At 29.7% G+C, this 19533-nt stretch overlaps 2 protein-coding genes and 1 long non-coding RNA gene across 3 annotated transcripts in view; 2 read left to right on the top strand and 1 right to left on the bottom strand.

Annotated features, from left to right (window-relative positions):
- The window catches only part of LOC125871094 (uncharacterized), a 33755-nt gene extending 23042 nt beyond the window's left edge, over window positions 1-10713 (top strand). Inside the window, exon 2 of the long non-coding RNA XR_007446969.1 lies at window positions 10512-10713. This is a non-coding gene — a long non-coding RNA (uncharacterized LOC125871094). The remainder of the gene's footprint in view (window positions 1-10511) is intronic.
- LOC125871041 (piezo-type mechanosensitive ion channel homolog) overlaps window positions 1-19533 on the top strand; it is a 320324-nt gene that overhangs the window by 218573 nt on the left and 82218 nt on the right. The gene's annotated exons all lie outside the window — the stretch shown is intronic.
- LOC125871091 (probable indole-3-pyruvate monooxygenase YUCCA10) lies at window positions 9146-10775 on the bottom strand. Its single transcript, XM_049551688.1, has 4 exons — window positions 10111-10775; window positions 9781-10020; window positions 9584-9706; window positions 9146-9422 (listed from the first exon to the last, which is right to left on the bottom strand). Exons 1-4 carry the CDS (start codon window positions 10738-10740, stop codon window positions 9252-9254), a joined length of 1164 nt encoding a protein of 387 aa, XP_049407645.1. The 5' UTR covers window positions 10741-10775; the 3' UTR covers window positions 9146-9251.

Raw genomic sequence — 19533 nt, 5'->3', positions numbered from 1 at the left:
GGCTACTATAGACAAGAACCATCATGCTTCAAGGTAACATACCAAGTAGCTCACTTCATTAACATAAATTATTCATTCAACAAATCATTTAGACAATAAGTCAACATCCTTCTTTAAAGTCATTTAGGACACATTCCTGCATTTAAGGGACTTCACACTTTAGTCATATAGACTTAGAGAACTCACTTTAGCACCTTCAAAGGCTACTCGTGCCATATGTAGATAGCATCTCATACTACTACCTACACGGCGTAGAACCTATCAAGTAACTAGAGATCACATTAAGGGCATCAAGTTCTACACTTAAAGATCCAAGTGTCAAGAATGCTCATAGCACCAATTTCCAAGAGATTCAATAACAAGACTCACCCAATATATATACATCATGTCGTCGCACCAAGCACAAACAAGTATCAAGAAGGGTCAACGCCCTGTATCAAGAAGGGTCAAAGCCCAATAATCAAGAGAACCAAGAACCATATTAAAAATGGCTTTCTAGTTCGTACTTAAAATGGACAACTTCCATTCATAAGACGGACTAAAAATCCAGAGTCAAGATGGCAAGTGATCCGAATCAAGAGGCATGCCAAGCGTGACAAAGTCACAGTAACAAGAAAGACAAGGTCCCAACAAGAGTGCTAGGTGATCAAACAATCCGTACAAGTGGGTGAGTTATACAAGCATCTTTAATGCCTTAAAGGATACCAACATGACAATGCCAAGTGACGAAAGTAACCAAGGTATCAAGATAACCCTTCAAATATACAAGAAAATAATAAGAGTACAAGTACAAGTTTATACACAAACCTAGGGCTTTAGCATAGAAACAGTCCGACAAAACATCAAGAATTCAAACCGTAGCCCAACCAACGTATCAAGGTTCTCAGCTTGTACACGAGTATATATAACCTTAAAAATATAATTACATAACTTATTTAACTTCTATTAGCTCAGTAATGTCGAGGTAAAACAGGATCATCATCGCAAGTAAGTCTAGCATGTACAAATACAACTATGCTCCCAAAACAGTGAATCTGTCCAGCCTGGTACCCCAAGTCGCAAGTTAGATTTGAACAGGAAAACGGTAAAATTAGACTTTATCACCTTCATGAAAGATGTAACTACATCTCTTAAGGTTGCAAACAAACAAGAATCACCCCAAAATACATTTTGTACAAAAAGATATATTCAAAACACTACAGCTGAACATGTAGGATTTCATTTCCGAAATCTGGGCAGAACTTTCCCTATGTTGCGTCCCATATTTCGTATCCATAACAGTTAAATTAGCGTTTTACATAAACATAAGAGTTGTAGGTATACGAGTTAGATTTCTAAATCATATTTGTTCATTGCAAACTAAGTTCTAGATCGAGAGATATGCATAAAATACCAAACACTACCCAGCTCAGAAACAGATTTTGTCACTTACCAAAAAAAATGTGTGTCTCGAATTCCAGCCAAAAGAACCAAGTTTTCTCTTGTGATTTTGAAGAACAATCTATTTAGATAAGTTTCTAAGGTTCTAAGGCTTAAGGAAAACGAAATTACTAAAGGAGGGGTGAAAATATATAGTCAAATAAGTGATGTTTATCCCTTGGGCAGCTGTCCTTCAAAGGTGCTGCCCAAAATGCATACATTTACACATATATATATATATATATATATATATATATATATCCCTCATCTCATTTTAAAGTTATACATAATTCCAATTAGAATATTGCATCACATTCACATATATGATATCATGTCAACACTTCAATTCCTCATATAATGCCTTCAAGGCCATAATCATAATACATTTCATAAGTAGACACCTCCACCATAAGTGGATCACACATCAATCTATCACACTTCCATATCAATTCTACATTAACAATGAAGTTAGGCAAACTTACCCTTTTCCAAAGCCACAATCACCATCCCTCAACTCTCAAATAATTCACAATAGATAAGCATAGATAATAATAGAAATCAACTATTCAACTCAATTTAAGCATAATTCTATCATCATTCAATCATAAACAATAACTCCACATCATAAGCCAACTTTAGGAAACTTGCAAAGACATGGGTTCATGGAATTTTCTTTCTTAAAACCATCAATAAACATCAATAATAACATAAATCATCATTAAAAATCATTTAATGCAAGAACCCATGCTAGAATCGAAATTAGGATTTTGAGTTTTTGAACAACTTTTGAAATCTTTTGGATTGACTCTTTGATTGAAGAAGGAATCAAAGATGAAGAGTGTCCATACCTTAATCTTCAAGAACCAAACGAAATTGGAGAAGAAATCAGTAGCCACCATCCACCCTAGCTCCATCTTTCACCTTGAGCTTTCATGGGGTTCTAGAGAGAACCTTTTTCAAAAAGGGAGGGTTTTTTTTTTTTTTCCCTAATTGGAGTGATTTAAATGGAAGAATTTTGGTAAAAAAAAAAAGGGCTTTATAATTGCTAGGAAAGGCAAAGAATAATAGGAACTCAACTTAGGAAAAGAATTAAGGACCCACAAAGTTAAACTTAAAAGTGTTCACTAAACCCGTCTAAACTCGTCCTTTTAGACAGTGCTTCACTATTTCGGGCATAAATTTTTACTCCAAAGTCAGAATTGGGCAAACTCGATGGCGTTGGAAAGAGGACTCAGAGACCTTTAATTGGATAGGTAAAAGTCCACCTAATTCATTTTGAGCTAAAAGATATGACCATTTAAAGTTGACCCTTACAACTCACTAGTTCAAATAACTAGTTTCCGGACGTCACAGTCATTTCTCATCATTTCATCAAGTTCTCAACTCCAAACTCACATGTTGAGGCTCTAGTTTCACTAGTTCATTTTTAGGGTCGTTACATCATCACTATCAGAACCATGGAATACTAGAGGCTTCAATTTCAGAAGTTTGGTCAACATTTTATGTTCATTCCCAGTCATTACCGGACCCAACAAAGGACAGAAAAAGGCATCAGTACCTACAGTTCCACCCACCTAGGGAACAATAATAGCAATAGGGGGATTGGCGAGAGTTTGAGTTGCTTGAACTGCAGGAAGAATTCCAGAACCAACCAATTCTTTCAGAAACGACATAATCTGTTGAGCTAACACTGATTCTAATGGAGGAATACTTATAGTCTCAGCATGCACCTCTTCCTCTTGTCCAACATCCTCATTATTCTCCACCTCAAGATTCTCCTATAACTCTTCATGATGCGAAAGAGGATTCTCATTTCTGGGAGCATTCTCAACCGGAGCTCCACCCCTAGCAGGTGCTACCCTTCCTCGGCCTCTACCCCTTGCTCGTCCTCTACCCCTGCCTCGACTGCGACATCTCGTTGTGGATTCCTCAGCTGGATCGTTGATGGGAGATGCGGGCCTGACACCGTTAAACCTAGTGTTAACTATTTGCGGACAAATAAGTGAAGGAGATTAAATACCAATTGGGATCGCCAAATACTAATTGGAATCAAGTTATAACACGAAATGAGACAAGAGAAAACAGAGAGATTTCTTACAGTCCTATAACCTCTTGAAGAAAAGTACATACGTCTCTGTACCGTTCCGCAAGACTCTACTAGACTTATTTTGGTACATCTAGATCAACGAACCTAGGGCTCTGATACCAACTTTGTCACGACCCAGACCATCGTGATTGTCACCCACACTAACCCTCCGGTGGGAGAACTATTAATACTAATTAGCTAACTCAAGAACTACACATTTAAATATACGGAAGCAAGTTTAAATGTAAGAAATAAAGTAGAGTTCCCATAAACTCCAAAATTCTAAAAACGACTATTAAAGCATTAAGGAAATATTCCCTAGAACCTGAAAGTTAATGTACCAAAAGTCTAACAAAGAACCATAAGAAAGAAAAAGGGGTACAACCCCGAAAGCTTAAACAACTGATCATCTAGAGTGCTAATCTAAGTCCGAATAAAAGGGACTGAGCAAAAAGAGAACTCATGGCCACCTGGAAGAACTGGCTCACCCTTGAATTCGACAGATCACTGATCTCCTAAACGAGGTCTATTAGTAGCCACATAAAGATGTCATGTACTCAACAAAGAAAGAGCAAGTGCAATATCAGTACATAATCACAGTGTACTGGTAGGATCACGCGGCTATTCCAGTAAATGAAACATATACAACAGTTACAACACAGTAAACATGCATATACAGAATATAACACATATATCGATTATCAATCATGAACAACTTGCAATTCCATTATTCTCTTTAACAAGTAGTAACGACAATTCATTGGTCCTCTTATGGAACCCATACCCAAACTGTTAGTGCACCAGAACGTGGTACCTGATCCAAGTTAGTGTGTCAGAACGTGACACCCATTCTAATATGTATGTCGGTACGTGACATCCGATCCCAGTTAGTGTGTTGGAACGTAACCCCCGATCCATTCAACAAGCCACAATCACAATCACAATGTACATTTTCAAAAGCATACAATCAAGTGTTGATTTATGGCATACAATCATTCATTCATACTCATTTGCATTAGGTGGGATCAATAGTGCAACATTCGTATACATACATTACAATGAAGCAATTGCTAGCATACATCACACAAACAAGAAATCAAACTATCACCTACCTCGAAAACAAGCTTGAATCATTCTAAGAAACTTGATTCTTCCCTTTCAGGATTTGTTCCACTTTTTCTAGGTCTACAAACAATCAATTCAATACGAGGACCAATAATTAAGGACTAATTCACCCGATTTATAACAAACCCAAACCCCCAAGGCCCAAATTATGAACCTAAGGTGCAATTAGGCTTTTTTCCACCATCCAATTCAATTCAAAACCCTCCCCCAACAATATATAATCAAGATTCTATGTTCTACGAATCGAAAAATGAATTTGGAGAGTGAAAACCTTACTTTTAGCACCGAAAGTCGTGGAAAACTGTCAAGGGGTCGTCTCCTAGCTCTCGAGAACGAAACTTGCAGAAAATAATGATTTTGGAATTTTAATTACGACTTAAATCGTGACTGAGCCACTATGGCGGTCCCCATCCCGCCACATCTGCCCAGCCCTGAAGGGAATAATCTCGCCCTGGCAGCTTACACGAAAACAAAACCTCAAAATTTTAGTTCCAAGCCCTCATTTCACAACACACATTCAAACCAGGACGTTCAAAAAAATCACATGCCCACGCCAGTTTCAGAAGTTCTACTCGCCCGAATTCGATTCTGTAAAGTCATACGAGTTCCTTAACGTCTTAGTTATCTACTCATGTGATCAATTACATAATTAGATCTCTCATTCATTACCAGATTTCCCTGGACCTCATTGACTTCGATTTCGTCCAAATTTGGACTAGGCTAAGAATTCTCAAGTTACTACCAAAAAGTTTTCCGGCTCAAAATTTTTCCCCGTTGACTTTTCTATAATGACGGAAGCAAGTCGTTACACTTTCATCCCTTATTTTTTTATTTAAATCTTTAAATATAACAAAATTTATTATTATTTTTTCAGTACGAAGATGGTATCGTTCATTCAATCTTGATTCAATACGGAAATCGATAACATGAATTCTAAAATCAAATTGGTATCATAGTGTATGAATTAGTATATAAATTGATATAAATTAAATAAATATCACAATTTATAGATACCAATTTGTATACAATTTTCATACACTAAAATAGTTAATAAAATATAAAAATGGGTGATTACTAGTTTGCATACCAACTTTTACATACATTATACATATTCCATATGATATATGAAATCACTTGATAAACCGATTTCATTCATTATATAATTTAAAGTATATCTTCTAAATTGGATGTCATAATCCATAAATATTAATTTGTATAATAATTTCATAAATAACTAATAAAATACAAAATTTATTAAGCATCAATTTTTATGCTAATTTTTATAGTCATTATACACATTACATATAAAACGTGTTCATGTATAACTGATATAAAAAGATTAAGTAAACCAATTTGTCTATTTATTCCATACATACTATTTATATATCCATTCAATATACATATAGTTTTCGATTTATATTGTTTACGCTCCAAAAGTGAACATACCATATTATATATCAATTTCATATAATGCATAATTAAAAAAAAAAACTTTGATACCTGTTTTAAGACCAAATGAATATGAACTCAACATAAATATCAATTAGTGTATTTAACAGGTATATAAATTGGTTAAAAATGGTAGATTAAGCTAAAATGTGAAAATCAAATTTAATAAAGTTTTCATATATTAATAAAATTTTACTAATGTACAAATTTGTTGGGCATCATTTTTCATACATAATTCGATAACCAATATTATTACCAATGTTCAACTTAGCTTGATTTTTTCAAATTTGAATTTCTTCGCGACAAATTTTGCTTCTACAACTTAGATCCTTCTTGAGAGTCTTGGGCAAGTTGTCACATCTAGTGTAACAAATTTATTTGATTTTTAAGGCAAATTTATCAAAATAAAATAAAATAGTACAAAAACATAGAAAATGAATTAAAAGAGAAGAGAACTATGGATGAAATATGGTTGAATGTGGATGAAACATAATATTGAACGGCTTTCATTCCTCTGGTTATGACCATAGATTCTTCTGAATCCATCAACATTAACACTCCCACTCAAATNGATTTCGGTCATAGTCTAGGGGGTACTTGTGTCTTCTCCCTTTTATGTTTGAATTACATCTACAATAGGTATACTTATAAGTATTGTGTTTTAAGTTTTACTTATGATTTATATTAGAAAGTATATTTAAGGGATTAAATATTATTACTTTGGTTATATATGTTATTAATTATTGACATAACCGAATAACCAAACCGAAAAAAGCCAAACCGAATAGAGAAAAACCAAACCAAACCAAATTTATTTTGGATCGGATTGGGTTACACTTTTACAAAACCAAAAACCGAAAATCCAAACCGAATAGTGTAAAACCAAACCAAAAAACCGAATGCACACCCCTACATGTAACATTATAATTCCTAAATTGTAGTTAGATAATTACCTTGGTAACTGCTATAAAAAATGCTTCTTATTTTCTCTTTCCAATATTAAATACGAAAATAAAAAAATAAATTAAATTTAAATTAAATTAATTAATTTGAATTTGTTATCACTAGTAATTAAGTTATTGTATTAGTAATTCCTAATTAATAGATTTATATGATGTAATATAAGATCTTAAATACATATAAGGAGTAATTTTTCCTTTAATTTTCACATCAAACATAAATATGATAAGTCTTAAAACAACCACCTCCCTCATCCCCGCTCTCACCCTCAATTTTCTTTTAACTCTCAAATTTATAAAATTATATTTTAGCACTAATTCTTAACTATAATAAGACATATTCCTTCATTTTTCCTCACCATTCTAACTATTAATAACTAAGCTTGTGCACAAATCGGTCCAACTCGAATTGTTGGACAAATTCGAAGCAATTTGGATAGTATAATTTAGTTATACAATTCAAATTTGATTTATAAATTCAATTATAAAATATTATGATTTTTTTTATTGAGAATATTGTTGGGTATATTTACAATCTGACCCAAACAAGAAATTGAACTGCGTAAACGTGGCTAAAAATTATTAATACCAAAACATGTGGTTACATTTGTGAAAAAACTTCGACAGGTAACTGAAAAACATATAGGAGTATTTATTTTGAGAAAGTTATTTTTTAGCATGAAGAAATATACAAAGCGAGTCTTAATAAAATATGTTATTATTATGCTTGCAAGCTAGTAGTAGCACAATCTATTTATTTATTTATTTGGAACCCTCGGGGCCACCGATAACATTTGCCACTGTCTCTATCCAAACAACCACTCAACTCTGTTCTTGTTTGGCCATTTATATGCTAATAATTAATAAAATAATGTATATGGCATGTGCATTTCTAACCATACATGCAGGAGTAGTAGGTATCAGATGAATGAATAGGGATGAATGTCAAAAAATTGTTGAGACAAATAAGAATTTGAAACATATATCAATCATTATTTTTATTTCCAAATAAATCTAAATTATTTAAAATGTATGTAATTATTAATTTTTGACATTCTATATTTTGTGGGTGACAATTTGAGACACTTTCTCTGCCATGTCATCTTCAAAGGGGGTATTAATATCACTTTAAACAAGTTCAGGTGTGTAATAGATCGTCAGAATAGTTAAAATATGTAACTGACTTTTCGAGACAAGTTCGGGGGGGAATATATGTCTTTTTCCAATGTCTTATGAAGCGTAACAGCCACTACAATATTGATGAGTTAGACCGATTTTTATAATTAAAGGTAATACGAAATATTATACAAGTAAAAATAATACTCCAATAATTGACATACTAGGTGATGTCTTGATGCTATTTTTTATAAATATTTCTACTACTTCTAGAATAATTTTGATATTTTGTGTAATAATTGACTCAATTTAAAAAGTTTTTAAGACTATGATCAATAAGAACTTACCTATAATATAAATATTTATGGTATTATGTAACATATAATAATTTATATATAACTATTTCAGTCCTATGAATTATTACAAAAAAAATATTATACTATCAATTGAAATTACAAAAAAAAAAAATTATACTATCAATTGAAAGAGAGAATTAACTATCAAATTTATAATTAACTATTAGAATGTATAAGTGATTACATAAAGATAAGATCTCTTTTTTTAAAATTTGGTTTTAGGTCTCGCATCCTATTAAGTTGTCCCTGATATTCTTGATATTCTGGGTGGGGTGACATCTCAATATATGTGATAAATTTCAATATTGTATCTATAAATTACACAAAAACAACTTTTTGGGATTCATGTTGTAAACGTTCGAACTCCTAAATTACTTTATTGTAAATTTAATTTTAATTAAAGTAAACTAGAATTAATATTAATATACATCACAAAAATATTCAGAAAAATTTAATGAATAAATTATTAATTTGAATTACATATTATAAGTTAGTAATAATTTTTTTACTAATTTTAAAGATTTAACAATTAATACTAAATTGACTAATTTTCAATTGAAGTTTAAACATGAGTCGATACTCAAAATTCAACACTAAGATTACTACTAATCTTAAATTCTCTCACTCACATTACATTGCATAAAAAAAATTAAATGTCATAATTTAATTTAACTAACCAACATTCACATCCCTTCATGTCTAAGACTCTAAAAACTTTCACTCAACAAAAGCAATAAATAATTATTTAGAGAGCAGAGCGTTGATATGTGTGGCTATGTTTTGGGCATCAAATGCAATCCCATAAAGTCCTCTTCTTGATAACCCCACACAATAGAGTCCATTCTTCCCCTTCCAATGCTGTGGAAATTCTGACTTTGGTAATCCATCTTCATTCAACAGATAATCATCTCCCTACACAACAAACACACATAGAGTGAAAAAAAAAAATGTTTATAAAATCATCTCAACTTATTGTCATTTTCTTCAAAAAAGCAAATGTAGAAAAAAGAGGAAAATGACACAACAAAGAAGACAATTTATTATTATAATATAAAACAAAATAAGTTACCCACCTGAAGCCAATTGTGAGTAGTTCTCTTAAAGCCAGTAGCAAAAACAATATCATCAAATTGATGAATTTTACCATTTTCCAACACAACATCATTTCCTCTTATGCTTTTCATTGCAGGTAACACCTGTCACCATCATTTTTTTTAATCACATGAATCAGATACAGTTCGAATTTCGAGAATCAAACAGTTTATGTTACCTGAATTTCACCGGACTTGATCTTTCTATAAGTCCCCACATCAAAAACAGGGTACTTCCCATACTTTATTTTACAAGCAAATGGTCCTTCTTCTGGCCTTTTCACACCATAATACTTGCTTATATCTCCATACATTAACTTACTTAACATCACCATTATAGTATCCACCACTGTATATGCAACTTTGTACTTCAACAACATTAACCCCAAATATCCCATTTCTCTTGATATCAAGTGCATCTGTAAGCAGGATTAGAAATTTGGGATTCTAAATTTTAGGATAGAAGAATAATATAACGAAAAATATTTAAAATAAAATTAATTGATTACCGGGCTTCGAACAATGATGGAAGTATTAGCACCATTATTAGCAAGATCAAGTGCAATTTCCATGCCTGAATTTCCACAACCAACAACTAGGACATTTTTACCCTTATACTTCTCACCATTTTTGTATTGAGTAGAATGAAAAGCATCTCCAGTGAAACTTGCCAATCCAGGGACATCAGGGGTAAAAGGGTAACTAGCTTCACCAGTAGCTACAACAAGAAATTTACAAAAATACTCTTCCATTTCATCAGAATTACCATTTCTAACCTTAACATTCCATTTTTTAGTAAATTCATCAAATTTAGCAAATTCAACTTTTCTTTTGTAAAAAGGGGTGATGTTAAAATGAGTAACATAGTCATCCAAGTATTGAATGAATTGTTTTTTTGGTATATAAGTAGGTGAAGAAGAAGGAAAAGGAATATAAGGAAGTTGACAAAATTGTTTAGCTAAATGAAGATGAACTCTATCATAAGAATATTTTTTCCACATAGGAGAGTAACAATCTTCTTTTTCAAGAATGAGATTTGGTATACATAATTTATTTAGACATGCAGATGTAGCAAGACCACCAGGCCCACCACCAACAATGATAACCATAGGTTCTTCATGGTTATCAAATGTTGCCATGACTAAAATTGAGAAGAAAATTTGTTGGTGTTGAGAGAAAAGGTAAAAGATGAGGAGTATATATATACATGGAAATATACTAGATGACAACTTTGGAGTCAATTAGAATTTATTATTATTGACTATTTTAGTGTTTATTTATGGTGACTTATTAATTTTTCTTTTCCTTTTTTTATTTTGGTTTGATTTGGTAGAATGTGTCGATGTTGAACTTATTAGCAAGACACTTATTAAAATTAATAGTTGGTCTATCTTTACTTGTTCACTATAATATTTTGGCATGTTCAATAATATTTGTCCAGTTCATAAAATTAACGGAAAATGATCATATTGCTCTTATAGTCTCAGAAAAGGGTTATATTTGCCCTTTGTTATATTTTTTTGATATATTTACCCTTGTCGTTTACTCTTGGACCGTTAAGTCTCATTATCATCCTATGTGGCGTCTACTTGGTATCTACGTGACATGCCTACATAGATATTTATATTTATAATTTCACTCAAATTATAACTTTTGATTTAATTATTATATCCAACTCAATATTATACTCACTCTTTTACATGTAGTTGATGGTTATAACTATGCGACGGTGGTTGTTTGGCTGATGGTAATTGATAATGATAGTAGTTATTATTATACTATAAATGTCGATGGCCATAGTGGATCAAGAGGTGGTAATTGACTGTTATAGTTGTCCAGTAAAGGTTAGTGCGTAGAATTAATAATGCTAAAAATATTTTTACGGAATCTCTGTAGTAAACATCTTGATTAATGACTTTGTATAAAGAAAATTTTAATTATATAAATTTATGAAGAATTAATTAGTGATTGTGAGAGGAAAAAATATATTAAGTAACATAATATATAAAGATTTAAATTTATACTTTCTTTTAAGTACAAACATATAAGTATTAATTACCTGTATATGCAATTAATTTCTTAAAAAAAATACTAGTACATGTACATGATTTAGATTAAATGTACCAAATTAGCCCAAACATATCACTATACTTTGACTCTGCCCCTATTTTTAGTTATTATTAGTTATTATTAAGTATATGATCCTTGAAATATTTTAATTGTTATTTTCATTCATATACCGTAAGAATTAATCAAAAGGGAACCATGCATAAAAAGGAATATGTGTAATTATGAATATATAATTTCAGCGACACACGCCTCTCTCTATCCTAATGAATTTATTAGACCACATACAGCTAAGATTGACAAACTGGTATTCCTTCGTCTCAATTTATGTGTTGTTTTCTAGAGTTCGACCAAACATAAAATTCAAAAAAATACTTTTTCCGTCAAATAATAGTTGTCCACTATACTATTTTGGGATGTCCGATAATACTTGTCCATTTTGTAAAATCAATAGATAATTTCACATTTAATTTCGAATTTACCCTTATCACTAATTATCGATATTTCTATATTACATTTTTCAAGACATAGTATTTATTATTCAAAGGATGATATAATAAAATTATTCTTCTATTATAATTTCTTAAAAAGTGTGTAAAGTCAATAGTGAACAAATAATGTTGACACAGAGAGTTAGAAAAGACTTTGTTATGTTTATTAAATTGTTCTTATTAAAGTTACTTTAATATTTATTTTTAATTAAATTTTTTTCACAGTAAAATATTAAATGAAATTCAGTAAAAATAAAATCAAATATTATCATTAAATATTCTATTTCTACTATATTATAAAAGAGAGTTTAGGCCCAAGTATAATATATAATANCTGAAAAATACTTTAATTTTGGCCGAAATTGTAGTTATGATACCAAATTTTGGAAAGGACCTTTTACCCCCTGTACTATTTAATAGTGTATTTTAAAGGTATATATGTGTCTACGTGGACATCATAAATATTGCATCATTTTAAATAGTAATGTGTCCACGTGGGCACATATATACCTTTAAAATACACTATTAAATAGTGCAGAAGGTAAAAGGTCCTCCATAAAGTTTGGTATCGTAACAACAATTTCGGTCAGAGTTGAAGTATTTTTCAGACTCTTTTCCCTTTTTTTTATGATAATTGTTTAGTAAATAATATTTTTATTTGTTTTGCAGTTTATTTTAATAGTTAGCCTACCGTCTAAAAAATTATTTTGAACAAAAAATATATTTTTTCACATAATTTGATATTCTAATTGTGTTGGACTTGATTAGATAGGAATACTTACAAGTTATCCAAACATTATGAAAATGAAGAGAAAGACACGAATGATAATTTGTTATTATCATAAATAAAGGGCCTAAGTATAGAATACACAGTTGCGTTTAAAATCAATCCAATCGACAAAATAAGTTGATCCCATATAAATAATAAATAACTAAATAGATATCACTAACAAGGATTGTCGTAAAGTGATAAACACTCCTTCATTTTTAATCAGAGGTCTCATATTTGAGTCTCCTCGAATACGAAATCACCTTTACTAAAGGGCACTTGTAAAACTTTCAGAATAAGGGCAAATTCACCTATTTTACCGTTGCGAGATCTTTTTTCATGTGTGTCACTCCTTTTTCCTAACTTTCTACAATTATCGATAGAAAACAATTTTTTTTTAAAAAAAAAAGATAATTTGTTCTAAATTAATGAGGGGACACTTTGCTTTTCATATATAATAAGAAAAAAGGTCCCACAAAAATAAATGGAGAATAAAGAACAATTTCCTTCTTTGTATGTATCTTTCTGCATACATAATTTAAAAAAGACATGAGGTGCATGCGATGAAATAAAAAAATCCACAGTTGGTTATCAATTTTTTTTAAAAAAAGACTTGGTATAACTAATATTGAGACGCAATTGATTAAATATTTGTTTTTGATATATACAGTGTGAACTAAATATTCCTCCATTTTAAATTAAAGATCTCAAATTTAAATTTTCTTAAATACAAAATCACCTTTGTTAGAAAATGTAAAATTTATGAACCAAATTATTCCAAGTTCTTTATGACATGTCATGAGATTTATAATATATGCATGATTAAATGGGAATTATGTAATTTTACTATCAACTAGGGTAGGCTTCAGTGGCGGAGGGAGGATTTTCATCAAGGGGGTTCAATGAAAAAATTAATCATGTAAATAATATCCACAAATAAATTAAACGGGTCGAATCGGATATAAACGAGTCGGATTAAACTGTCGAATCAAGAAGAAAAGGGTTTTTTAATATTTGACTTTATAATTAGGGATTAAACTAATAAATCCTAAATTTCCAATCAGCATTTTAATTTTTTGGATCTAAACATCATTTTCTGATTGCATTATTATATTTTTAAATAAATTAAAATGCCTAAAATATAAGCTGATAAAAGAAATGCCTCTGCCAGGATTCGAACACGCGACCTCGCGTGCAGTAGAGCGAATTCCTGAACCCCCAACGCCACTGAGCTACGCCTTTGGTGTATGTTCAGGGGGTTCAATACTATATATATACACGTATATTAAAAATTTAATCTTATATATATAGTGTAATTTTTCGACGAAGGGGGTTCGGATGAACCCCCTTCGTCCTACGTAAATCCGCCCCTGGTAGGCTTTGTTGGCTGACAAGGAATTAGTGCGACCCATCTTCGAAACATGTGAAACTTTATGTATTTTAACTGTTTAAATTAATGTAAAACTAAAGAATAAATATCTAATAATATTATNAAAAAAAAAAGATAATTTGTTCTAAATTAATGAGGGGACACTTTGCTTTTCATATATAATAAGAAAAAAGGTCCCACAAAAATAAATGGAGAATAAAGAACAATTTCCTTCTTTGTATGTATCTTTCTGCATACATAATTTAAAAAAGACATGAGGTGCATGCGATGAAATAAAAAAATCCACAGTTGGTTATCAATTTTTTTTAAAAAAAGACTTGGTATAACTAATATTGAGACGCAATTGATTAAATATTTGTTTTTAATATATACAGTGTGAAATAATAAATATTTCTTCATTTTAAATTAAAGATCTCAAGTTTGAATTTCCTTAAATACAAAATCACCTTTGTTAGAAAATGTAAAATTTATGAGCCAAATTATTCCAAGTTCTTTGTGACATGTCATGAGATTTACAATATATGCAATGATTAAATGGGAATTATGTAATTTTACTATCAACTAGGGTAGGCTTTGTTGGCTGCCAAGGAATTAGTGTGACCCATCTTCGAAACATGTGAAACTTTATGTATTTTAACTGTTTAAATTAATGTAAAACTAAAGAATAAATATCTAATAATATTATTATCATTTTTTACTTTCTTAGTAGTGAAGTGGATTTTTTTTTAGCATTATATTATTGATTTGATTTCAATTTGAACTTTATTAAAGTTATTAATATTTACGGACTATAATCTTTATTAGACTATTTAAAAATTCTTTCTCAAACTTAAAATAATATGATAAAATATAAAATTATGAAAAAGGAATAAAAAATAATTATAAATTACATCACTCTAACTACTTTTATGTATCAAAGTTTTTTAAAAATTGTATATTAATTTGGTTTCGAATTGACCTTTTTTAGTAGATACTAAATCAAATCACGATTAATTTTTTATATTTTATTTAAAAAAAAAGAAAAATCAAATAACTAGTCAAAATTTTTCTGATTAAACTCAAATTTATTAGTTTGATGTGATTTGCGGTTTGATACAAATAACCCTTAAGCTTGCAAAGTCACTCAATCCGTTTTAATGATTTTCTGCTAATTACTTTATTTCCTACATGTCAATTATTGTCGAAGAAAATTATTTTATTACTTGAATTAAGATTAATATTATACATCGTGTATTCGTGTTACTTCTTATTTTTTATTTTTTCTTCTAATATTTATGTAACTTTATGAACGTTGGTCGGTCCTAATCAACTTTCATTATCATATGACGTGTTTTTTTTTATATAAATGGAAGTTTATTGAAGATTTCGACATAATAGCATCTCTTAAGTAATAATAATGATAATAATAGCAACTATAACAATAATACTGATAACGATATTTAGCAATAAGAATGATCAAGTAACAGATCAACCAATAATAATTATTTTTTACTATCTTATAAATGGCAATAAGCAAACAACTTTTCGTCAATATGGCTGCTCGGAACTTGGGTTCATGAAGAATTTATTGTTATTATACAATGAATTGATGTAATTTTATTGATTAAGAGACTGTTTGGATTGACTTAAAAAAATAATTTTTAAGTTAAAAATAAAAAGTCAAATTTAAATGACTTTTAAGTCAAAAAAAAGAAAGTAGGAGGAGACCTACTTTTAGAGCCCGTTAGGATTGACTTTAAAAAGTAACTTTTAAGTTAAAAATAAAAAAGTCAAACAAAAATAACTTTTAAATCAAAAAATAAAAAGTAGGGGAGACCTACTTTTGAATTTTGACTTATTTTAAATCATTTTAAACTTATTTTAAGTCATTTTTTACCTTGTCAAACACTTCATCACTTATTTTAAGTCATTTTTGACTTATTTTAAGTTATTTTTTATATTTATCAAACACTTCCAGAAGTCAAAAACTGACTAAAATAGGTTTGACCAACTTTTAAGCCCAATCTAAACACCCTCTTAGTTTTAAACTTATTTTAGGTTATTTTTTATACTTATTTTTAAGTTATTTTTAAACTTGTCAAACACTTCCTAACTTATTTTAAGTCACTTTTGACTTAATTTTAAGTTATTTTTATTTTTGTCAAACATTTCTAAAAATCAAAAACTGATTTAAAAATAGAACTGACCAATTTTTAAGTCAATCCAAACACCTTCTAAAAATAGGATTTTATTGTAATTACAACTCGGATTGACTTTTTTAGTTAATACCAAATTAAACCCTTATTATCATATTGTTTTTCTAAAAATCAAGCTAAATCACTAGTCAACTTTTTTTCGATTTAACTCAATTTATCAATTTGATGCAATTTACAGTTTGATTTTGTGCACCCCTACCTGCGCATTTAACCCTTAAGCTTGCCAAGTCACTAATCAATCCGTTTAATAGTTTTTTGCTCATTACTTTCCTACATCTCAATAATCAACTTTCATTATCATATGATTTTTTATTTTTGTTAAAATAAATGGAACAACAGCAACAAGAATTATCAGTGACAATCTCTCGATCAATATTTTTTTAATATATATTTTACTATCTTATAAATGACAATCTCTCGATCAATATTTTTTATATGTTTTACAATCTTATAAATAACAATAAGCAAGAAACTTTTCGTCACAATCTCCCAACCAATATATTTTATAAATGACAATAAGCAAGCAGCTTTTCGTCAACACGACTGCTTGCAACTTGTGTTCATGAGGATTTTATTGTAATTACAATAAAATGATGTAATTTTATTGATTAAGAAAAGGATTTGATGTGGCTCACCTTGCTCTCTCTTTTCACTTTCAGGCATCAACAAAACAATTCTAATATAGACCTCTCCTTACATGATTTTGCTTTTGGTAAAACTTTATATATATATATATTAGTTTTATATTTCCTAGCACTTTAATATTTTTCTTTTCAACAATTTTTAAAATTATTTCATTCTACTTAATCCGTATAACGAAAATAGACATTTCATTTTATTTGTTCATTTTAATATTGCAAAAAAAGATATATTTTTTTCGTACATTACTTTTAGTAAGTATTAAGTAACTATATAAAATGGTTGTGGTCAAATGTAGAATTTCTAAGAATTATTAATAAGATTAGTTTTGTAAAATACGTTTCTAATTACTTTTCTTAACAGATATATAAGGTCAATATGAGTCAAGTAATATAAAATAGAGAGCATAAAGCACCATGACTCGAACTTTTCATACCATAAAATTTGTGAATGTCCTTATACTTGAAGAATTTTGTAAAATTATAATTTTCCTCTTTTATGAAATCAATATTTAAATTGACTCTCATTCTCAATAGATCAATTTTTCCTGTTAAGAAAAACTTTATCCATACTATTTTTTAGACTCTAAAGGAAAGCATACATGAAAATAGTTATAATTTAAAATTTTAGCATAATATTATTGGAACCGTGCTCATGGGCTACTAACTAATATGAATAAATCGTTCAATCAATTTACCTAATTATTTACTCATAAGTTTAACCTTTTTTTTTTAACCCCCAGGCAACCTACAATCACAATTATCTTTGCCCTATCGTGAAATAGTTCGCAAATTACACATTATATATAAATTGCACGAGACAAATCTCATGTGACGATCTTATGATAATTGAGTAGCAGATAGAGGCTGGATTCGATCCAGGTCTCCCACGTGAGAGATCCACCTCCCAAGTCCCAACCACTCATGAACCATGCCCTTGCGGGCAATTTGAAATAATTTTATGTTATTGGATCACATAATAAAATTAACTATAGAGCAGGCTATATAATAAGTGGAATTAATAATTTTAAAAAAATAAATCAACCAGCCTGCTGCAAGGAATCAATATGATGTAGATAATTAAATTAAATCCACTTAATTACCATATCAATTTTAGTTGATAGTGATACCAGCCACTTGATAACACAAAGGAAAAAGAGATTCCAAGAACGAAAGGGCATAATAATAATAAGAAGAAATGTCAAGACAATGATGTGATAGAATTAATATTGAAAAGTCAATGAGAAATAAAAATATAGACCCATGGAAATTCAAAGAAAAAAAATTCAAGAATATATCAAGAAAATAGTTAATTTGGATTTGGTAAGATTGAAAAATCAACGTATATTGATTAATAAAAGAATTAAATAATACCTTTACTTAATAAACAAAATCAAAACTTAGGTTCTAATTTTGAAGGCTTCATGAGTAACGTTAGTTAACCAATTAATAGCTTGTACTAACCACCTTTTAAAAATACCAAAAAAGGAATTAAAAAATCAAACAAATAACTATCTTAGAGCCTGTTTGAATTGGCTAAAAGTTAGCTAAGTCATTTTTAGTGTAGTACCTTTGAAGTAACCCAACAGAATAATATAGAGTATCAAATGAAGAAGAACACAAAGAAGGTAGGGCACCACACAATGTGGACATTTACATAATGATTGATGTGCCCATAAAGGGTGAAAATGATTGACCTATGAAAATAATTTATGGTTAAATTATCTTCACACATATTGAGGACTATATATATATAAAATCTTGTAGAGATGTCAACAAGACAGGACATGACGAATGTGGAGTGGATTGAAACATTGCAAGTTGATATAATCATTTGTCTGGTTATCCTCTCAAGTATTAAGTTCTTCAACTTTATAAGAAGTCTCTTATTAATATCATATTGCATTTATTGAAATAGGATATAATAGTGTTGATAATGTTTTTTAACTATGAGTAGGAAAATGCAAGTGCTACAAGAAAAGAAGATTTAGTACTATGGTTTAAGATTTAAAAGAAGGTAATACTTCAACTTTGAACTTGTCGTTCAATGGTGAATGAAATGATTTATAGATATATAAATGTTCGTAACTTGTTTTAGATCATAAATTTCAAAAAAAAAAATCTTAAATTTTGTGTTCAGTCAAACACCACACCATAAACTAAAACAGAGATAGTACATAGGTAAAATTATGAAATGTTAGAAATTAGTCAATAATATCTAGTATCATCTATCATCTCAAGATGGTAGTGTTATAGCGTATCCAGGATTTTGAGATGATGGGTGCACTATTACAAAAAGGTGGATCTAAGATATAAATTTGATCGAATTTAACATTTAGGTTCTTATCACTAAAAATAATTAAAATTTTAAAATTATAGGTC

Source organism: Solanum stenotomum, chromosome 7 (assembly GCF_019186545.1).
Source record: "Solanum stenotomum isolate F172 chromosome 7, ASM1918654v1, whole genome shotgun sequence".
NCBI classification, from domain to species: Eukaryota; Viridiplantae; Streptophyta; class Magnoliopsida; order Solanales; family Solanaceae; genus Solanum; species Solanum stenotomum.
Note: the sequence above shows the minus strand (reverse complement) of the source record. Positions and strands in the feature narration are given on the sequence as shown.